Source organism: Podarcis raffonei, chromosome 6, assembly GCF_027172205.1.
Source record: "Podarcis raffonei isolate rPodRaf1 chromosome 6, rPodRaf1.pri, whole genome shotgun sequence".
In the NCBI taxonomy this organism is placed as follows: domain Eukaryota; kingdom Metazoa; phylum Chordata; class Lepidosauria; order Squamata; family Lacertidae; genus Podarcis; species Podarcis raffonei.
Window position 1 is genome coordinate 93,970,923 of NC_070607.1, and position 23,000 is coordinate 93,993,922.

The 23,000-nt window shown below is 48.0% G+C and overlaps 1 protein-coding gene across 3 annotated transcripts in view; it reads left to right on the forward strand.

Moving 5' to 3' along the window:
- Window positions 1-16,391, forward strand: part of UCKL1 (uridine-cytidine kinase 1 like 1) — a 70,867-nt gene extending 54,476 nt beyond the window's left edge. For 2 of the 3 annotated variants that reach the window (XM_053394542.1, XM_053394543.1), the window contains exons 8-15: window positions 1,782-1,801; window positions 6,664-6,762; window positions 7,176-7,269; window positions 8,450-8,512; window positions 11,927-12,049; window positions 13,201-13,308; window positions 14,721-14,877; window positions 16,011-16,391. In XM_053394542.1, the coding sequence (XP_053250517.1) occupies window positions 1,782-1,801; window positions 6,664-6,762; window positions 7,176-7,269; window positions 8,450-8,512; window positions 11,927-12,049; window positions 13,201-13,308; window positions 14,721-14,877; window positions 16,011-16,087 (741 nt within the window). In that variant the 3' untranslated portion in view covers window positions 16,088-16,391. The remainder of the gene's footprint in view (window positions 1-1,781; window positions 1,802-6,663; window positions 6,763-7,175; window positions 7,270-8,449; window positions 8,513-11,926; window positions 12,050-13,200; window positions 13,309-14,720; window positions 14,878-16,010) is intronic. The other variant, XM_053394541.1, reaches the window with a different exon arrangement.
- Window positions 16,392-23,000: the final 6,609 nt, after the last annotated feature.

Here is a 23,000-nt window from a genome sequence, read left to right on the forward strand (position 1 = left end):
AGGTACAGGGTTATAAAGACTAGGACTAGCCGCCTGAGAAACAGTTTCTACCCAAACGCGATTTTGGTTTTAAACGCATTGTAAGGAGTCTGTATGGGAGTATACTGTATTTAAAAATGGGGTATCAGAGTTTTTAGGGGGCTAGCCAGGCTGGGATAGCTGGGATAGCAGGCTTGTTGGGTTTTGAATGTCCTTTGTAGGTTTTTCAATTTCGTTGTTCTGTATAGAACAATGACAATAAAGATTACCGTATCATAAAAGAAAGCACTTCTTCACACAGCTAAACTGTGGAACTCCCTGCCACAGGAGGGCAGTGATGGCCGCCAACTTGGATGGCGTTAAGAAAAGACAGATTCATGGAGGAGGGGGTGTTGGTGGCTACAGGCCATGGTGGCTGTGTTCTGCTTCCGTGGTCGGAGGCAGCAATTCTTCTGAGAAACAGTTGCTGGGGAACACAGGACAGGGAGAGGGCTAGAAACCTGCCTGCTGGTTTCGCACAGGAATCTGGTTGGCCACTTTTGAGAACAGGATGCTGGACTAAATAATAATAATAATAATAATAATAATAATAATAATAATAATAATAATAATAATAATAATTTTATTCTTTATACCCCACGCATCTGGCTGGGCTTCCCCAGCCACTCTGGGCAGCTTCCAACTGAATATTAAAAACAATACAGCACCAGACATTAAAAACTTCCCTAAATGGGGCCGCCTTCAGTTGTCTTTTAAAAGTAAAATAGTTGTTTATTGCCTTGACATCTGCTGTGAGGGCGTTCCACAGGGCGGGCGCCACCACCGAGAAGGCCCTCTGCCTGGTTCCCTGTGACTTCACTTCTCGCAATGAGGGAACCGCCAGAAGGCCCTCAGCGCTGGACCTCAGTGTGCGGGCTGAACAATGGGGGTGGAGACGCTCCTTCAGGTCTACTGGGCCGAGGCCATTTAGGGCTTTAAAGGTCAGCACGAACACTTTGAATTGTGCTCAGAAACGTACTGGGAGCCAGTGAAGATCTTTCAGGACCGGTGTTACATGGTCTCGGCAGCCGCTCCCAGTCACCAGCTTAGCTGCCGCATTCTGGATTAGTTTCTAAGTCACCTTCAAAGGTAGCCCCATGTAGAGCGCATTGCAGTAGTCCAAGCAGGAGATAACTACATGGGCCACTGGCTTGATCCTGCAGGCTCTTCTTGGGTTCTGAACATTCTTTCCGTTTTCACACACTTGCTACTGGGTTATTTTAATAAAGCAGACCTCCAAATGTGATGTTATTTTGGCAGTAATGGCCCTGAATCGTCGAGAAGGCGCTTGATACACCTGAGAGGTTCTTATGGGAGAATTCCTTGAGTTACAGCTTCTCCCAACTCTTGCAGAAGTTGACATCTCTGCCCTGTGCAATGCTTCAGAGCCTGTGCCAGAAAACACCCTGTGAGACTAAGTTGTTGTGGGAGCAGGCAAGGTTTGGTAAGGACCAGCCTGAGGGCCACACGACCTCCCAGGGGCCGCATGTGATGAATTCCATGCCAAAGCTAGGCGTTCCTACTCCTCTCCACCCAGACATACAAATGACTTGTTTAAGGTCAAGGATTCTGCATCCAGGCAAAAGAGATGCAATGTGCTTTCCCAGGGCAAATCTCCCCCCGCCCTTTTAAATTAAGTGCTCTTATTTCCCTGCTTTCTTTTCTCTTCCCTCCCTCTTTGGTTATCCGTGTCTCTCTGTGCGTTTGGTTGTCTGTTACCTGCTTGGCTCATCCCTGAACTGCAACTCCCATCTGATGAACAGAGGAAACTCCGCTGGGATATGTGAGGATCAAATTGCACCCTCCAACTTACTATTTTCTTTTTTTCTTTTGGCTTGGTTTGAATACTAAATCGAGTGTCGAGCTTTTGCTGAGGTCTAGGCTTGCATGACGAGGAGTCTACCGTGTGGGTCGGCGCGCCCCCTTTAGCGGGGGTATTTTTTTAATTAAGAAAGTTATATACCTTCCCCCCCCCCCCAGCTATAAGCCACTGGGAGGTTTATAGCATAATGAGCAACTTAACATATGAGAGCTGGGGGGGTCATGTGGTACCCAGGATACAAGGCGTGGGGCAGAAATTCTGTCTGGGTCACATGTCAATGCAAACCCATCCCAATTTGCGCTTTCCCAAACAATCTATGATTGGACAGCTGCCCTTTGAACTTCTCCCAATTTTGCCAGGAGGGTGTACTATTATTATTATTATTATTGATTTGCTAATTGCCTCCTAAACAACCATCTCAGGGCGATGTACAACAAAGACAATTAAGAACAGATGAGAACGCAAAAACAGCAGAAAAACAACAACAACAACATCTTGAAGGTCCCAGGCCACAGAGAGGTTAGGCTGGCCTCAACTAGAGCCAGGGTTTTTTCGGCTGTGGCTCCAATCTGGTGGATCGCTCTGTCACGAGAGACTAGGGCCCTGCGGGACTTGACATCTTTCCGCAGGGCCTGCAAGACAGAGCTGTTCCACCAGGCCTTTGGTCGGGGTTCAGTCTGACTCCCTCTCCCCTTTCATAAGAACTTGCATGAAAGTGGCCTCTCAATTTTTCTCACAGGCCCATATAAGTTCAGCACAAACAGTTGGGCCTGGTGAGCATTTAAGGTCCCCAACCCTAATCTGCGGGTTGCCATCCGATTGGATCTTATTTTGATCCTGATCTGATTTGAGGATGTATTTTAATTGATTGTCTGACTTTATGTTAATGTATTATACATTTGATGTTAGCCGCTCCGAGCCCGGCTTTGGCTGGGGGGGGCGGGATATAAATAGAAGAAGAAGAAGAAGAAGAGTTTGGATTTGATATCCCGCCTTTCACTCCCCTTCAGGAGTCTCAAAGCGGCTCACATTCTCCTTTCCCTTCCTCCCCCACAACAAACACTCTGTGAGGCGAGTGGGGCTGAGAGACTTCAAAGAAGTGTGACTGGCCCAAGGTCACCCAGCAGCTGCAGGTGGAGGAGCGGGGAAGCGAACCTGGTTCACCAGATTACGAGTCCACCGCTCTTAACCACTATACCACACTGGCTAAAATAAAATTTATTATTATTATTATTAACAAAACAGTCTTGAGGGATCAAGCAGCTGTCGCTCATTAAGCTGAATCAAGCCCCCCTGCCCCCCCAAGCTGTTTTATTACTGTTTTATCCCAGTGCAATTGGCACTGGGACCATGGCATGGATGGATGGAGTATTTAACAGAATCATTGAAATGGGATATTGAAAGGGATCCTGAGCATCGTCCAGTCTAACCCCTCACAATGGAGGAATAAACCTTTAACCCCCCTTTTACTATGGTCCAAATAAATACCCCCCAACAGTTACTTGTTCTGGAAGGGAAACTTCTGTTGGCTTCTATTTGGGGATTAAAAAAATAAAAATAAATCGGGTGCAGCATTGAGGGATAAACTCCCAATACGGTCCCAATGCAGATCAGGGTCTTCCACAGCTGCTATTTTAAAAATCCTTTAGTAGAAACAAATTAACACACGCACACACGCAAAAGCAAAATAAGTAATGAAGGAGTTGACATGGGCACAGGGGCACCCTTGAGATCTTCCGCCAGAACCCTTGAAAAGTCCATAGATCTGTGACTCTTTATAGCTCCTTGCTAAGCATTCGTACAGCTATGCACCATCTCCCTGACTCCTGGTTAACCCTCTTCCGTTCGACTGGCTTGTGGTTGGTTCTCTGTGTGTTTGCGTGTGCGCCTCTTTCTCCCGGACCCAAAACTGGCAAAGCACAAACCTTTAACCAGTTTCTTTTTTGCGTGTGCATGTTTTAATGTTCCTCTTTTCCCCCCACTCGCCCTGAATTAAGGCTCGCGTGTGTGAGTCCGTGAGCGGAAAGGATCTCCACAAGGCCCTTTGTCCACCCGAACCAACCACACAGACATAGGGGACACAAAAAGCCTGGCGTTGAACAAATAAAGAGTGTCCTAATTAGAACCTCCTTCCTCTTCCTCCTCCAAGCTGCTAGCTAAGATGCCGGCCGCTCCACGAAACCACCGGTTTGTCATTCAGATGTGACTCATCCTGACCCTTTTATTCCTCCAACGACTAAGGAAGCTGGGCCCCAGTTTTCATTTTGGCAACAAGGCTTTGTCCTTCGCCCCACCACCCGCAGGAGACAGAACTCCATCCCTTAGGCTGCTTTTGAAATAATAATAATAATAATAATAATAATAATAATAATAATAATAATAATTTATTTATACCCCGCCCATCTGGCTGGGTTTCCCCAGCCACTCTGGGCGGCTCCCAACAGAATATTAAAATACAATAGTCTATTAAACATTAAAAGCTTCCCTAAACAGGGCTGCCTTCAGATGTCTTCTAAAATTCTGGTAGTTGCTTTTCTCTTTGACATCTGGTGGGAGGGCGTTCCACAGGGCAGGCGCCACTACCAAGAAGGCCCTCTGCCTGGTTCCCTGTAACTTGGCTTCTCGCCGCGAGGGAACCGCCAGAAGGCCCTTGGAGCTGGACCTCCATGTTCGGGCAGAACGATGGGGGTGGAGACGCTCCTTCAGGTATACTGGACCAAGGCTGTTTAGGGCTTTACAGGTCAGCACCAATACTTTGAATTGTGCCCGGAAACGTACTGGGAGCCAGTGTAGGTCTTTCAAGACCGGTGTTATGTGGTCTTGGTGGCCGCTCCCAGTCACCAGTCTTGTTATCTCTCTGTCATCCATCTATCTATCTACCATATTTTTTGCTCTATAAGACGCACTTTCCCCCTCCTAAAAAGTAAGGGGAAATGTGTGTGCATCTTATGGAGTGAATGCAGGCTGCGCAGCTATCGCTGAAGCAGGAAGAGCAAAAGGGATCGGTGCACATATATAGAGCGAAAAATACGGTAATTTATATCCCGCCCCTCGTCCCAAAGGATGCCAGTGCCCTGACCCCACAGTCGGAGGCAGCAATATTCTGAAACCCAGTTGCTGGAAACCAAAGGAGGGGAGAGTCGGCCCTGTGCTCAGATCCCTGGGCAGGTTTCCCAGAGGCTTCTGGCTGGCCACTGTGAGATCAGGATCCTGGACAGATGGGCCCTGGCCCTGATCCGGCAGGCTCTTCTTGGTCCCACCTTGCCCAACCTCCGGTGTCAAGTTCAGCCACGGCTCCCTGCTAAATGCTGCCGATAACTTACTCAAGGGAGGTGACCGGGAGTAAGATTTGTGTGGATGATTAGGGAGGCAGGAGAGGATATTTTATTTAATGGTATCCTTCCTAGCTTGCGCCAGCAAGTTCCATATTCTAGCAGAGTTCCAAACATCCCCCTTTTTAAATTACGCAGCGATCAGCTTGTTGCTGACTCATCTGAGTCTTCCTATTAAAAGATTCCTTCCTGGTAAAATCCCTCTTAAAAAGAATAAACACAAGAATCTGATTAACGTTAATATAAATGTAGTTTACTCACAGATCCATTCAGGTTCACAGACATGTCCCTGAAGGCAGGCTTAGGTTACATAACAACTAGAACTACAGTCATACCTCATGTTACGTCCGCTTCATGTTACATACTTTCAGGTTACCATATTTTTCGCCCTATAGGACGCACTGTTTCCCCTCCAAAAATGAAGGGGAAATCTGTGTGCGTCCTATGGGGCGAATACAGGCTTTCGCTGAAGCTTGGAGAGCGAGAGGGGTCGGTGCGCACTGACCCCTCTTGCTCTCCAGGCTTCAGGAAGCTATCAGCAAGCCTGGGGAGCCCGCGGGAGTTCCTGCAGGGCTCCCTAGGCTGCGGATAGCAGCCTGCCGCCCGACACGCAGGGCGCCCTGAAGCAGAGCGCTCCGCGCGCCGGGAGAACATCGGCCAGCCCCACAAGCTCGGTGGACAGCGAGGAGGCGCAGCGCCGCCATCCCGCTGTTCCCTGACCTGTTTTTGGGAGGGAAATAAAGGGGAAAAAATTTCCTTTATTTCCCCCCCAAAAAACTAGGTGCGTCCTATGGGACGGAGCGTCCTATGGGATGAAAAATATGTTACGTCCCGCAACGACCCAGAAGTACCAGAAAGGGTTACTTCCGGGTTTTGCCACTCGCGCATGCACAGAATGACGTCACACGCATGTGCAGAAGCAGCAAATCGCAACCCACGCATGCATAGCCGCACCGCTGCAGTTGTGCTCTTTTCATGTTGTGAATGGGCCTCTGGAACAGATCCCGTTCGCAACCAGAGGTACCACTGTATTCTATAAATAAGTTAGTCCCAAGTGACTGCAACTAAGCAGTCACTTCTCCAAACACACAGCAACATACAAAATGGAGAACACACACTGATCAGAACATGGAGGCCGTGTGGTCTTCCATGCTAGTACAACAGACCACCCCCTCTTCAAGTCACATACACTGGAAGTCTGTCCCAGCTCAGGAGGAAACAGGAAGTCTTCTCCTGAGTGGTACAAAACATCCCCTAACATGTCCACTGTAGGAATGTTGTACTGGACTGCAGTTTTACATCCCACAAGATTCCCTTCCCCATTGAGCCTGTCCATGGGGCGTTTTAGCCATGGCAAAAGGTCTGTGTGGTTTGTTCGGATGAGGAAAGCCGTGGGATCTTTGGGGTGGTTTCTCTTCTCTGGCTGGGGGAGGAAGCAGGACTTCCCCAAGAAGCCTTTAACTTGACTTTAATTCTCCTCTTTGTCTTCAGGGCAGCACTGGCCTCTGCCCACCAATGCCACCCTCTCCCCAAGACTCTCAGTGTGCTGAAGAACACCCCGCAAGTGAAAGGCATGCACACAATCATCCGGTGAGTTGGGTGCCTTGTTCTAAGTTCTTTTCAGCACCACGGAGAGCTCCTGGCGAGCCGCTTACTCCATTGAGAGCAGGAAGCAAACTGTTGCCTGTTGAGCATCCGCCTCCAGACCCCCCTTTCCTGTGCTGTGCCACACAAGTGACAAGAAAGGAGAGTTTGACAAAACATCAGGAAGAACTTTCTGACAGTAAGAGCAGTTTGACAGGGGAACCGTCTCCCTCGGAAGGTTGTGGACTCTGCTTCCTTGGAGGCTTTTAAGCAGAGGTTGGGTGGCCATTTGTCAGGGATGCTTTAGCTATGATTCCAGCATCACAGGGGGTTGGACTAGATGACCCTCGGGTCCCTTCCAACTCTTATAATTCTATGAACCTAACACCTTCCTTCTCTCCTCTTCTTTACCCTTTCAGGGACAAGGAGACAAGTCGGGATGAGTTTATCTTCTACTCCAAACGGCTGATGCGTCTTCTGATTGAGCATGCCCTGTCCTTCCTGCCTTTCCAGGTAGGCTGATCAAAGCAGTCTTCCAAACCACGGGTAGGCAAACTAAGGCCCAGAGGCAGGATCTGGCCCAATCGCCTTCTAAATCCGGCCTGCAGACAGTCTGGGAATCAGTGTGTTTTTACATGAATAGAATGTGTCCTTTTATTTAAAATGCATCTCTGGGTTATTTGTGGGGGATAGGAATGCGTTCATTTCCCCCAAAAAAATATAGTCCGCCCCCCCCCAAGGTCTGAGGGACAGTGGACCGGCCCCCTGCTGAAAAAGTTTGCTGACCCCTGTTCCAAACCATGGCTGAGCTGAAAGGGATCAGGACTCTTTTGAAAGAGGATCCCATCTCTTTGGGTGATTTGTCGCAGTATCATTGGGAGGGAGCAGGCAGCGTGCTCATTTTGCATCTTCTTGATTGGTTGGGATCAGCCATGTGGCCTCTATAAGAGGCATTGCCCTTGCTCAAAATGGCGCCCATCTGCCCTTAAGTAACAGGTGCCAGCCGCCAAATCTGATTGGTAACATTCTATTGCAATGTTGCCTCCGGTGCATAATCCCCAATGGCTTGGGATCGCTTGAGTGAAATACAGAGGGGAAATGACTGATTTGGCACCAGATTGCGAGGCAGGGAGGTGATTTGTGAACAGTGTTAAACAGCTATGAGAAAAGCAGAGTTGGGGGCTTTTGGGGAATGAGGTTTGCCCCACCTGAAATCATGGATTTCAAGCTAGAAGGTGGACCTGGAAAAAGTTCCGTTCAGCCCTAAATCTAAGAAAAAAATTCGAGGGCAGGGGATGCCACAAAAGCAGTGGCGTTCAAGTCCAGAGATGAGTTTTCTTCTCTTGTGGAACACAGTTTAAAGAAGCAATATCAGGCTAAACTTAATTATGCCCCAAAAGTGACCTTCCTAGCTCATAAAATCCTCTAGAACCTCACCCTCTCTCTCTCCACCCTTTTTGTGGCCTGGGAAGAGAGCTGGATAGAAATGGTTTCAGCTATGGGCGCTTCCATTCTGCCCTAAGGAAACCTGGATTTGCAGCCTGCATAAGTTGTTTTTTTAAAAAATGCACACGCCTTTTTGTTTTGCATAATTTATTCTGCTTTTCTGCCACTGATGAGCTCCGTACTTCTCACTTGGACTCTGTCCCTGCCCAAATTCCCTATTAATTTCTGTCTTCCGTTGCCTTTCCAGACCTGCACAGTTCAGACCCCGCAAGGGCAGGACTATGAAGGCCGAAATTACAGTGGGAAGCAAGTAAGTGTCGCCAGCAGAGGATTCTCAAAGCAGAGTCCGGAGAAAACCAGGGGTGTGTGAAATCTGCTCCTGTTTTGATTCATAGTTCCAGCTTTCTGCTTGTGGCATCTTCTATTTGGGACAAATCTTAACTCTCTCTTTTTGCATTGCGGTGTTTTGAGGGGATATTTGCTGAAGCCTTTGACAGGTGCTGTGCTGAAAGTCACTCCTGCACCTGTCGGTGTCACAACAGTGACCCCTGGGTTTCTGTATCTGCACATTCAGTAGTTTTCAATAACTTGGAGCTTTTGGACAGCTTTCTCCTAAAAATAGCACACATCTGGGTCTGAGCATCCTTGAGTCTGGTGCACCTGGAGAGTGTTGGAACCGTGGGATGGAAAGCCAGCTGGCTTGGCCCCAGCCGGAGCGTGTCCCTTCTCAGCCTTGCCATTGTGGAGATCCATCAGTCATCCTCCTCCGACGTGCGTCCACGACTCATGCTACTGTGCATGCAAGAGCACACATTACTCAGCAGAGTAAACACACAACAGATCAGGCTCGAGGCGTGGATACTACACTAAACTACGCATTTATGATACATAAATCAGGACAAAGAAAAACATGGCTTCTCTCCTTGTCGTTCTTCTCGGAGAGAGAGAAAACAAAAGCAATACAGAGCGGAAGTTCCGCTCACGGGACTCCAGCAATCTGTGCTGGAATGTAAACAGACATGTCACATGTAACAATCCCACGTATCTGCAGCAAAGGGTGGAATGGAATTCCCAATTCAACCTGACACAAAAGGAAAGAACAGGCCCAGTTTCTGTTGAGAAGAACCCACCAGCAACTGAAGGAAGCAAGAGGATAATGTAGCAAGAGAAAGGTTTTCTACTGTTTAAAAGATTTTCTAATTGATTAATTGCCTAGCTTCACTCGGTTTAAAATTAATTAACCGATTCAATTCAAATGCATTTGGTATCACTTTAATAAAGGCTCCTTTTCCAGGATCCTGAAAAAGAGGGATAATTTATCGGAGAACAGCTGGGCAGGATGACAAACTCCCACTGAGTCAGTGTGACGCGGCAGCTAAAAAAGCCAATGCAATTCTGGGCTGCATCAATAGGAGTATAGCATCTAGATCAAGGGAAGTAATAGTGCCACTGTATTCTGCTCTGGTCAGACCTCACCTGGAGTACTGTGTCCAGTTCTGGGCACCACAGTTCAAGAAGGACACTGACAAACTGGAACGTGTCCAGAGAAGGGCAACCAAAATGGTCAAAGGCCTGGAAACGATGCCTTATGAGGAACGGCTAAGGGAGCTGGGCATGTTTAGCCTGGAGAAGAGGAGGTTAAGGGGTGATATGATAGCCATGTTCAAATATATAAAAGGATGTCATATAGAGGAGGGAGAAAGGTTGTTTTCTGCTGCTCCAGAGAAGCGGACACGGAGCAATGGATCCAAACTACAAGAAAGAAGATTCCACCTAAACATTAGGAAGAACTTCCTGACAGTAAGAGCTGTTTGACAGTGGAATTTGCTGCCAAGGAGTGTGGTGGAGTCTCCTTCTTTGGAGGTCTTTAAGCAGAGGCTTGACAACCATATGTCAGGAGTGCTCGGATGGTGTTTCCTGCTTGGCAGGGGGTTGGACTCGATGGCCCTTGTGGTCTATTCCAACTCTATAATTCTATGAGTCTTCCTGAAAAACATTGGTGTTGATTTTTTAAAAAAGGAATAATTCTCAAGAATGCTTGGAGTGAAGCGGTGGGGAGATTTCAGTGTTTGATTAAGTATTCTTAGAGAAACACACACACAAATCCACACTAGGTTTTAAAAAGGGTAAAAGACCCCTGGACTGTTAAGTCCAGGCAAAAGTGGCTATGGGGTTGCGGCGCTCATCTCGCTTTCAGGCCGAGGGAGCCGGCGTTTGTCCGCAGACAGCTTTCCGGGATTAAACTGCTACTGGTGCACAGAGGACCGTAACGAGTGTCAGAGCGCATGGAAACGCTGTTTACCTTCCTGCCGCAGCGGTACCTATTTATCTACTTGCACTGGTGTGCTTTTGAACTGCTAGGTTGGCAGGAGCTGGGACAGAGCAACAGAAGCTCACCCCTTCGCGGGGATTTGAACCGTCGACCTTCCGATCGGCAAGCCCAAGAGGCTCAGTGGTCTAGACCACAGCGCCAACCACGTCCCTTAACAAATCCGCACTACCAGAAGGTGAAGCGTGCACTGACAATTCTTGCCAGGGATCATGGGACTGCCGTTTCCTCTGCCTCCCAACTCAATGTAGAAGGCAGAGTAACTCCAAGTACCAGTCTTGCTGGCAGGAAATGACTGTCCTAGGGAAATTGCGTTTGCCCTGCAGCCTGATTTCTGCTTAACAACCGGGTGGAAAGAGCTCTCCTGTCTCTGGCAAGCCCACCTCCCCACCAGCTACCCCCTCCCTTCTCAAAGGAAAGGAGCTTTCTACTTGGAAAGGGTTTGGAACTTGCAAGGAGAGCTGGCCGACGTTACAGATGAACCCCTTTTCGAACTGAACCCCGTCCGAGCCCTCTTTGAAACGGAGCGGAGCTTTTTCAGCTTACTCATTTGTCTAAGGCAGGCATGAACACAACTCCACAGAACTTCGCCTGAAAACGGAAGAACAAGGCAGCGACTCCTTTGTATTCATTTATGACAACGACACTGCCTGATCAGCTGGAGGTGATTTTTTTTACTTAGCCCAGCCACGTTCTAAGAAATGCAGAATGGTGAGATAGAAGAAGAAGAGGAAGAAGAGTTTGGATTTGATATCCTGCTTTATCACTACCCTAAGGAGTCTCAAGGGGATGCGGGTGGTACTGTGGGTTAAGCCACAGAGCCTAGGGCTTGCCGATCAGAAGGTCGGTGGTTCGAATCCCTGCGACAGGGTGAGCTCCCGTTGCTCGGTCCCTGCTCCTGCCAACCTAGCAGTTCGAAAGCACGTCAAAGTGCAAGTAGATAAATAGGTACCGCTCCGGCAGGAAGGTAAATGGCGTTTCCGTGCACTGCTCTGGTTCGCCAGAAGCGGCTTAGTCATGCTGGCCACATGACCCGGAAGCTATACGCCGGCTCCCTCGGCCAATAAAGCGAGATGAGTGCCGCAACCCCAGAGTCGGCCACGACTGGACCTAATGGTCAGGGGTCCCTTTACCTTTAAGGAGTCTCAAAGCGGCTAACAATCTCCTTTTCACTTTCTCCCCCTCAGCAAACACTCTGTGAGGTGAGTGAGGCTGAGAGACTTCAGAGAAGTGAGACTAGCCCAAGGTCACCCAGCAGCTGCATGTGGAGGAGCGGGGAAGCGAACCCGGTTCACCGGATTACAAGTCCACCACTCTTAACCACTACACCACACTGGCAGTAGAGAGCTGGAGGAATTATACTTGCGGGTTTCCACCTTGTCCTCTGTCTTCCAGATTACTGGCGTGTCCATTTTGAGGGCTGGGGAGACCATGGAGCCAGCACTGCGGGCCGTCTGTAAGGATGTCCGGATTGGCACCATCCTCATCCAGACCAACCGGTACACGGGGGAGCCAGAGGTAAATATCCAGGCCTGGTATGGGGCAAGGGCTTGGTAGTGGCCACCTCTCTAGTGGTATCCCAAACCCTCAAAAATCAAGGCATTGTTGCTCTGCACTGTGGTCCTGTTAATACGGTTATTGGTCGGTTTTGTGGCTTGTTATTTTACGATTTTAATGAGACTGAGTTTGGGGCGGTATCCGGCTAATGCGTCCTTCCAGCATAAGGATCTGTGCTTCTACAAGAGAACTCCCCCCTTGCACCCTTAAATCTGTTCCAGGGGCTCCCCCAACCCATCCAGAACAGATTTGGGAAGGGCACTGGGTGTGCCTAGGGAGAAAGTTCTATTGTGCAAGCATTGCACTGATATTATTTGGATACCATCGTCAGTCTTTAAATCTGATATTTTTGTAACCAATCCTGGGACCTTTTGGTCAAGGGCTAGCTAGAAGTGGGTTGTGGCCAACTAATTTTTGGGTCTGCGCCCATTGAAACGGATGTGCCTAAGTTTTCCACACCCATTAATTTCAATGAGTCTACTCTGAGCATGACTTGAATTTGATACAACCCATTATTATTATTATTATTATTATTATTATTATTATTATACAGCGTCTTGTTCTTTGACGGCAGAGTTCACACTACTTTAAGAGGGATGATGATGTAGAAGCAGAGTGATAACAAAGATATTTAAGCAGTGTTGCTTGATAGATACAAGCCAGCCCAACATCCTGTCCGGCAAGATCAAAGAGATCAGGTGGATATTGAAGGAGTCCATTAATTTTGTGTGGTCCATCCTTTGCCAGCTGAGTGTCCTTCAAATCTTTTGGACTACAATTCCCGTCAACCCAGCCACAATGGGCAGTGGTGTAGAGTGGGCATGAATAAAACTTAATATTGCCGACAATGCAATGCTTTGCAGCTTTCTCTGACCTAGAGCTTTATAGAAGTTGTTGGCCAAAACACCTGGAGGGCACTAGGTTGGGGAAGACTGGCCTAGTCTATATCCACCTCTGGGCTCACTTGATGGTACTCGCCAACTTTTGTCTTGGGAGATGTGGGTTGCCAACAGTGACCCTATGCAACGAATGAGCAGGGCAGTCCTGCTGGGGACACTTCCCTCCCTGCTTGCCGTCTCTGAACACTCCCTTCCTCCTTCTCCTTCCTCCAGCTGCATTATCTGAGGCTTCCGAAGGACATCAGTGAAGATCACGTGATCCTCATGGACTGTACGGTCTCTACAGGAGCGGCAGCCATGATGGCTGTGAGGGTGTTGCTGGTAAGGGAGGCAGGTGGCGTGGGACAGCTTTGACTTAGCTGTTTGGAGAGAAGGAAAGAGGCTGTTGGGAGGGAAGGAAAGAGGTTGTTGGGAGGGAGGGAAAGAGGCTGTTGGGAGGGAAGGAAAGAGGCTGTTGGGAGGGAGGGAAGAAGGCTGTTGGGAGGGAAGGAAAGAGGCTGTTGGGAGGGAGGGAAAGAGGCTGTTGGGAGGGAAGGAAAGAGGCTGTTGGGAGGGAGAGAAAGAGGCTGTTGGGAGGGAAGGAAAAGAGGCAGTTGGGAGGGAGGGAAAGAGGCTGTTGGGAGGGAAGGAAAGAGGCTGTTGGGAGGGAGAGAAAGAGGCTGTTGGAAGGGAGGGAAGAAGGCTGTTGGGAGGGAAGGAAAGAGGCTGTTGGGAGGGAAGGAAAGAGGCTGTTGGGAGGGAGAGAAAGAGGCTGTTGGGAGGGAGGGAAGAAGGCTGTTGGGAGGGAAGGAAAGAGGCTGTTGGGAGGGAAGGAAAGAGGCTGTTGGGAGGGAGAGAAAGAGGCTGTTGGGAGGGAGGGAAAGAGGCTGTTGGGAGGGAAGGAAAGAGGCTGTTGGGAGGGAAGGAAAAGAGGCAGTTGGGAGGGAGGGAAAGAGGCTGTTGGGAGGGAAGGAAAGAGGCTGTTGGGAGGGAAGGAAAAGAGGCAGTTGGGAGGGAAGGAAAGAGGCTGTTGGGAGGGAGAGAAAGAGACTGTTGGGAGGCAGGGAAAGAGGCTGTTGGGAGGGAAGGAAAGAGGCTGTTGGGAGGGAAGGAAAGAGGCTGTTGGGAGGGAAGGAAAGAGGCTGTTGGGAGGGAGGAAAAGAGGCTGTTGGGAGGGAGGAAAAGAGGCTGTTGGGAGGGAAGGAAAAGAGGCAGTTGGGAGGGAAGGGAAGAGGCTGAAGGAGGGAGGAAAAGAGGCTGTTGGGAGGGAGGAAAAGAGGCTGTTGGGAGGGAGGAAAAGAGGCTGTTGGGAGGGAGGAAAAGAGGCTGTTGGGAGGGAAGGAAAAGAGGCAGTTGGGAGGGAAGGGAAGAGGCTGAAGGAGGGAGGAAAAGAGGCTGTTGGGAGGGAAGGGAAGAGGCTGAAGGAGGGAGGGAAAGAGGCTGTTGGGAGGGAAGGGAAGAGGCTGAAGGAGGGAGGGAAAGAGGCTGTTGGGAGGGAAGGGAAGAGGTAACAGCACTCCCCTCTGAACATTAGAAATGAAGGGAACAATGCTGAGTATTTCATCTGACCATTCGCCGGAAGCATAAGCTGGGTGTGGGAAAACCAGATGTTGCTGAACTACAATTCCCACCAGCCCTAGCAAGCACAGCCAGTGACCAGGGTTGCTGGGAGTTGTAGTTCTGTAACACCCAGAGGGCCAAAGGGCAAGCTGGGGAGTGAAACTAAATGGCCGAAACCCTCTTCTTTCTCTTAGGACCACGACGTCCCAGAGGACAAGATATTCCTCCTCTCCCTGCTCATGGCCGAGATGGGCGTCCACTCTGTCGCTTACGCCTTCCCGCAAGTGAAGATCATCACGACCGCCGTGGACAAGAAAGTGAACGACCTCTTCCGCATCATCCCTGGTATTGGTGAGTGGCCAGGGTTAGGAGGTCCTGCCCCTGGTCTTGAGCCAGCGAAGCTTCTGAATGCCCGTTACTGGAAACCTCAAGAGAGGAGAGATTCTCTTATGCTCAGATCCCAATTGTGTGTTTCCACTGTGAGAACAGGATGCTGGACTGGAGTGGCCATTGGCCTGATCCAGCAACCAGCTCTTCCTTATTTTCTTACGGTTGTCGGATCCCTGGAAAAGCTTTTGAGTTTTTCATTCTCTGATGGCTCAGAGCTGCTTGCAAGCAATAATATAATTCCTAACCACCACCATTGATGCAGAAAATAAGGGGTTGTTTCTTAGCATTGTGGGTTTTTCCCCCTAGCTGCAGACAGTTTGAATAAGGCAAGCATAGGCAAACTTAGCCCTCCAGATGTTTTGAGACTACAGTTCCCATCATCCCTGACCACTGGTCCTGTTAGCTAGGGATGATGGGAGTTGTAGTCCCAAAACATCTGGAGGGCCGAGTCTGCCTATGCCTGGAATAAGCCATCTGAAGGCAACCCTGTATAGGAAAGTTTTTTAATGTTTGACGTTTTACTGTGGTCTTACAATTGTTGGAAGCCACCCAGAGTGGCTGCGGCAACCCAATCAGATGAGTGGCATAGAAATGTAATAATAGTAATAATAATGGTAATAATAGTTGTAAAAACAAGAAAAATAATTCCAACCAGGGCAAACCAGTGGGTCCCACAAAGCAAACTTCTTTTCAGCATATGACAAAAGCCGGACAATGGAGATTCATCTCTGTGGGGAGTTCCACAGTTTAGGATCTGCCTCAGAGAAAGCCCTCTCCTTGGCCAGCTTTCCCCACACTTCCGAGGATGGTGGAAATACCCAAGAGAGTCTCCTCTGCCAGATTTAACACCCAAGAAGTGGGAAAGGTTTCAAGCACCTAGAGACATGAAGGTGGCAAATCTCTAGGATTTGCTGAACGTTCATGAAACGGGTTGCAAGAATGAGAATCTAGCAGAAGGATTTTGGGGGTTTTGCCAGACGGGAACGTTCCGGGCACATCTCTGAATAGCGCAGAAACAGTTCGGTGTACTTCCTACGTGCACAAGGGTTTCTCGTAGCTCTTCCTAATTCCCAATCCCTCCTGCCTCCCTCTAGGAAATTTTGGAGACCGATACTTTGGCACAGACGCACCTCCTGACTGGAGTGACGAAGAAGACCTCCTGGACTCGTAGCAAGCTCCTCTTTTGCAAAGGAACCACTCTGGAGGGAAAGAGGCTTCTGCACTGCACCTTAACCCCCCAAAACGCCCCCCAAACATTTGCAAAGAGACTATCGCACTGCACCATAGTTTTTTCTTACTCATCTTCCATCAGAGGCCGTGGCTGAGAGCATATTTTTTTGGAAGTGGAGAGGATGACGAGAGATGCTTGCTGCCTTTTTTTACGTGCTCAGGAGCGTTTCTGAGCCTAGAGGCAATGTATTTTAATTTAAAGATTTACTACAACTTATTTTATTAAAAAAAGAGAGAATGTTTCAGCTAAGTTTCAAGTGTCTTGTTGACGACTGGTGTCAATCATGCCCGACTAACCCAGCAGTTCAACCATCTTTTGTGTTAATGTGGCCACAGACCCAACTTTAAACTCCTGATGAGGCAGTAAAGGCAGCTAGTGAGGCGGTTGGAGGATGGATGGCGGCTAATGGATTGAGGTTAAATCCTGACAAGACAGAAGTACTGTTTTGGGGGGACAGGGGGCGAACAGGTGTGGAGGACTCCCTGGTCCTGAATGGGGTAACTGTGCCACTGAAGGACCAGGTGCGCAGCCTGGGAGTCATTTTGGACTCACAGCTGTCCATGGAGGCGCAGGTCAATTCTGTGTCCAGGGCAGCTGTCTACCAGCTCCATCTGGTACGCAGGCTGAGACCCTACCTGCCCGCAGACTGTCTCACCAGAGTGGTGCATGCTCTAGTTATCTCCCGCTTGGACTACTGCAATGCGCTCTACGTGGGGCTACCTTTGAAGGTGACCCGGAAACTACAACTAATCCAGAATGCGACAGCTAGACTGGTGACTGGGGGTAGCCGCCAAGACCACATAACACCGGTCTTGAAAGACCTACATTGGCTCCCAGTACGTTTCCGAGCACAATTCAAAGTGTTGGTGTTGACCTTTAAAGCCCTAAACGACCTCAGTCCTGTATACCTAAAGGAGTGTCTCCACCCCTATCGTTCAGCCTGGACACTGAGGTCCAGCGCCAAGGGCCTTCTGGCGGTTCTCTCACTGCGAGAAGCAAAGCTACAGGGAACCAGGCAGAGGGCCTTCTCGGTAGTGGCGCCTGCCCTGTGGAACGCCCTCCCATCAGATGTCAAAGCAATAAACAACTACCTGACATTCAGAAGACATCTTAAGGCAGCCCTGTTCAGGGAAGTTTTTAATTTGTGACATTTTAGTGTATTTCTGGTCTCTGTGGAAGCCGCCCAGAGTGGCTGGGGAAACCCAGCCACATGGGCGGGGTACAAATAATAAATTATTATTATTATTATTATTATTATTATTATTATTATTAGTGAGCCTTGTGGCTAAGTGGAGATTTGAACCCTGGACTCCCAGGTCCCAGTCCAACACTTTTAGCTACCACACCAGCTCAACCTTTTTTAAAACGGTCTTATCCAGATGGGATAGCCCTTCGAGAAAAAGAAGCATTGTGTCGTATGAGCCTTGCAGCTGCAATAGTTTATACAGGATATAGAATACAGTCATACCTTGGAAGCCAAATGCCTTGGCACTCATACATTTTGGCTCCCAAACGCCGCAAGCTCAGAAGTAAGTGTTCCGGTTTGCAAGCGTCTTTTGGAACCCGAACATCCAGCGCGACTTCGGCGGCTTCCGATTGGCTGCAGGAACTTCCTGCAACCAATTGGAAGCCACGCCTTGGTTTCCAAATGTTTTGGAAGTCAAACGGACTTCTGGAACGGATTCCGTTCGACTTCCGAGGTACGGCTGTACTGGAAATCGAAAGGTATTCCTCAATTGAGAGAATGGCTTTTATGTACAGAAGAGTTAGCAGGAATAAAGCTGCGGAGGAATGGAGAAGCTTTAGGGAATTACGGAATGCAGAGTAAAAACTCTAATTAACAGCAACACCTTCCACTTAACCGTAATCCTTTATAGGAGTTTTTTTGATATGACCCATTTTCCAGAATACCATGATTTGTAATTGAGCAGTTAATTCTGTTGTGCATTGCAGTTTTGATGCAGTTAGTAAAAAAAAAAGTTTTTTAAGTGCACTCATCCACCAGTTCAGCTTCTGGCCAGACTGTTTGCAGCGGCGGTAGCTGTACATGGGAGCTGGTGCATCGAGTTTAAAAAGCAACAACCTTTTCAGTGAGACTCCAGGCCATGTGAAACTTGATTTGGGTATGTTTTCACATTATTTGTGCCTTCCGCATCTCCTGCAAATGGGCTCTGTGATTCACACTCTGAAATATAAACAAGCTGGAGGATGAAGCGTTCTCAGGAGTTATTGTTTTAGGAGAAATGTCAAAGCAGATGAATCCCAACACCTCTCAAAACATGGGTACCTTGCTAAGGGAATGAAAGTGGTAGATAATTCAGGGGTAGGGAACTTGTTTCCCCTCTCCCAGATGTTTTTGGATTCCAGCTCCTACCGGCTCCAGTCATCAAAGCCAATAATGAGGTATGATGGGAGTCATAATCTAGCAATGTCTGCCAGTTGGGTACAAAATAAGGCTAGCTAGGTTGCTTTCCTCCATTTTGATGTGAAATGGGCACCAATACTCTGTGAGAGCAGACCTACTCAAGATGGCAGTTGGGGCTGAGTGACATGCCGTGCTGCCATCTTGGACGTGGCCAATGGGCTAACGAACAACATATGACAAGTCACATGATGCTCCAAGATGGCTGCATTCATGAGAACTCTCTGGCACTCTAGCTTGGTAAGAGGCTCAAATCGGCCAAGTTTGAGAAGGGCTTTCTGGAGAAGGAGCCCTAGAAAACAGGAACCAGAACCATCTCTCTGATTATAGCAAGTCCCGAACCTGTATTTCCACACAATTTGGTTTGGCTTCCATGCGGTGATGAGATTAGCCAAGGGACAAAAAGTACCTGCGAAGAAGTCTTGCTCTGAGCCAGGAAACTGTTCCACCAAAGCCAGTGCTGCCTGTTCTGGCTGGCAGGGACTCTTTGGGGTCTCAGGTAGGGATCCTGCCTTGTCCTTATATGCTGAGTGCACTACTAGGTTTCCATGTGTTTGTTAAATTCATGTCATCCAAATTTATATTAACCAAATGGGGCTCAAGATGGGTAGCAGGAGAAACATAAAAATAGCAATTTAAAAAATGTGAAAGCAAGCTACCTTTGAAGATGACTTGGAAACTACAACTAATCCAGAATGCAGTGACTGGGAGCAGCTGCCTGGACCATATAACACCGGTCCTAAAAGATCTACATTGGATCCCAGTACGTTTCTAACCCTAACAAAAATGCCTCTGGTTTTTTGTTGAAGTTATGTTTAAAAACCTTTTTCAACTCATTGTATATTATATCCCAGAAGGCTTTCACCTTAGTACAAGTCCACCACATATGAAGGAAATTCCCCTCCTCCTTGCATATCCAACTGTTTTTACCTTGGTTTCTATACATTTTAGCAAGTTTAGTCAGCGTAATGTACCAACGATACATCATCTTCATTAAGTTCTCTTTACGTGACACACATGCTGTGAATTTAATTGTTCTTGTCCACAATTTTCCCCACCTTTCAAAGTCAATATTATGTCCCAAATCCTGGGCCCATCTAATCATAATACTTTCCCCCTCTTCATCCTTTGTATTCCACGCTAATAATATACATTTTCGACAGTATTTTTCTTTTACTGCCCAGCAATTCTGTATCAAGGAATTTTTCGCTCTTTCTGGCTGGAACTTCCATGAGGTCTCAGGTGGGTTGTCCGTTCTTCAGCTTCTCAACCCAATACAGTGGTACCTCAGGTTACATACGCTTCAGGTTACATACGCTTCAGGTTACACACTCCGCTAACCCAGAAATAGTACCTCGGGTTAAGAACTTTGCTTCAGGATGAGAACAGAAATCGTGCGGTGGCGGCATGGTGGCCCCATTAGCTAAAGTGGTGCTTCAGGTTAACAACAGTTTCAGGTTAAGTACGGACCTCCGGAACGAATTAAGTACTTAACCTGAGGTACCACTGTACCTCTTTTTCCGCTGGCAATGCCGGGGATTAAATTGGGGACCGTCTGCCTGCAGTGCCTGCACTCTACCACTAAGCAAAGCTCGTCAGCTTGCAAACTTTCCAGTGCAATTTTAAATTTGCTGCATCGCTCGTCTCCTGACCAACCCTGCCTTAAAGGGCTGACCTTTGAGAGCATCCTGCTGGTTGTGGCAGCTGCCCCACCACACTGGAAAAAGCGTGTGGGCGTCCTTACAAACCCAGTCCCCGATTATGATCATACCCTGCCCCTCCCTTGCCGAGTGACCAGAAAACCCAGATTTGTGCTGATAGTGAAAACAGCGGCAGATAGAGATCTCAGATAGGCCAAGCTGTCAAGCTCTTCCATATATAGCTCAGAGTGAGAGAGTCTATTCTTTCCAGCGGAAGCATCCATTATGGTCAATATCCTATACAGAGACTGTGTGCAGGTAGGGGGAAATTTTACAGGTCCTTTTATATACAGTGGTACCTCGGGTTACATACGCGTCAGGTTGCATACACTTCAGGTTACAGACTCCGCTAACCCAGAAATAGTGCTTCAGCTTAAGAACTTTGCTTCAGGATGAGAACAGAAATCGTGCTCCGGCGGCAGCAGCAGGAGGCCCCATTAGCTAAAGTGGTGCTTCAGGTTAAGAACAGTTTCAGGTTAAGTACAGACCTCCAGAACGAATTAAGTACTTTACCCGAGGTACCACTGTATTGCAGGGTTTTGGATTAGATAATGCTTGGGGGGTTACCTTCCAACTACACAGGCGCTCCAAGCCCAGCAGAAAAGATTGCACAGGTGTAGTCCAAAAGGTGTAAGAATTGGAAGGGTGGTGCTCTGTTATTTCAGAAGTAAAGCCCTTTGAAATCAACTGCTCTCTAATCTTGCCAACCTGGTGCACCTGAGCACCGTCGCACCTGAGATGGTCTCCCCCAGCACCTATGAGGCCTCTGCAATTCCTCCCACATTTTTTTTTAATCTCCTTTGGAAGTGGGGAGAAATAGAAAATAATAATAATATAACCACGACCTATCTATGCTTCAAATACCATCTTACTTTCTCTTTGTATTGTGGAAAATAAAATATCCGTTATATTATATATATTTTTTATTTTTAAAAATGCTGATGATTGTGGTTTTTTTTTTTAAAAAAGGGAAAGGAAGTGGGGAGGTTCTGACCACAGCCATAAAAAGAACAGAGAGGAAGTGAAATGGGCGTCACTCTTTCCAAAGTTCACCCTGTGAACTTTGCCAGCCTGGCTTTGGCACCCGGGTAGCCAGGCAGGAAAGAGGGAAAGTGCCTGGAGAAAATGTGTTAGAGGGCAAAGAGGGAGGGACAGAAAAAAATGTTATTTTGTGAGGGACAGCAGCAGTCACTAGGATTAATTTAGGACTAATTTGTTTTTTCTTTCTCTTCTGGGTTTCTCTCTTTGTTTCTGGGGCTGGGTTGATGTTTATCACTCTGTTGCGCTGGGTTTGGGTACCTAGAAATGGATCCATTTGCCTTCCATCAGGTTTTTGTGACGGGTAGCCATTTTGTGAATAGCTGCCCCCTCCATGGCAGCCATTTTGTGACAGCACCCACAGCGCTCTGTATTCCCACAAATCCCAAAGGACTGACAATAAATATGCTTCTCTGGAGCAATAGCAAAGTGAGGCCAGAAAAATCATTGGTCTGAGCACCAGCATGTCTGTTTACATTTTAATCCTACCTTTTTCTTCAATATGCCATTTGTATGGTTGGTTCCATCCCAGGTGTTGAGGACTCCCTGGTCCTGAATGGGGTAACTGTGCCCCTGAAGGACCAGCTGCACAGCCTGGGAGTCATTCTGGACTCACAGCTGTCCATGGAGGCACAGGTCAAATCCGTGTCCAGGGCAGCTGTCTCCCAGCTCCATCTGGTACACAGGATGAGACCCTACCTGCCCGCAGACTGTCTCGCCAGAGTGGTGCATGCTCTAATTATCTCCCACCTGGACTACTGCAATGCGCTCTATGTGGGGCTACCTTTGAAGGTGACCCGGAAACTACAACTAATCCAGAATGCGGCAGCCAGACTGGTGACTGGGAGTGGCCGCCAAGACCACATAACACTGGTCTTGAAAGACCTACATGAAAGACCTCCTGTGTGAGTGTCTGGAGGTGGTTGGAGGATGGATGGCGGCTAACAGATTGAGGTTGAATCCTGACAAGACAGAAGTACTGTTTTTGGGAGACAGGAGGCGGGCAGGTGTGGAGGATTCCCTGGTCCTGAATGGGGTAACTGTGCCCCTGAAGGACCAGGTGCGCAGCCTGGGAGTCATTTTGGACTCACAGCTGTCCATGGAGGCACAGGTCAAATCTGTATCCAGGGCAGCTGTTTACCAGCTCCATCTGGTACGTAGGCTGAGACCCTATCTGCCTGCAGACTGTCTCGCCAGAGTGGTGCATGCTCTGGTTATCTCCCGCTTGGACTACTGCAATGCGCTCTACGTGGGGCTACCTTTGTTTTTTTTTTTTTTTTTTTTTTATAAATTTTTTTTATTGCTTTTTTCCAGAATCTAAATCCATCATCAATAACACAACAAAAGCGGTTTTACAGAAAGAAAAAGAAATTAAACAAGAAAAAATTCATTTTTCGAAGTCTTTTTTTTTTTTTTCATCATCCACTGGACTTCCCCATCTCCTCCATCCCTGCATTCTTTATAATAAATATAAACAGCAAATTAATACCTTGTTTCCTGTGTTTTTGTATTTTCATCTAATTATTCACTCTGAAATTAAAACTTTTCTCAATCATTAACTTTGTTTCTATCAACCCCGAATTTTAATACTGAAGCATATTTACCTCAAACCTTAGCAAATTTTTAACATTCATATATCTTATAATGTTTTTGTAAATAGTCCTTAAATTTTTTCCAATCCTCTTCCGCAGCC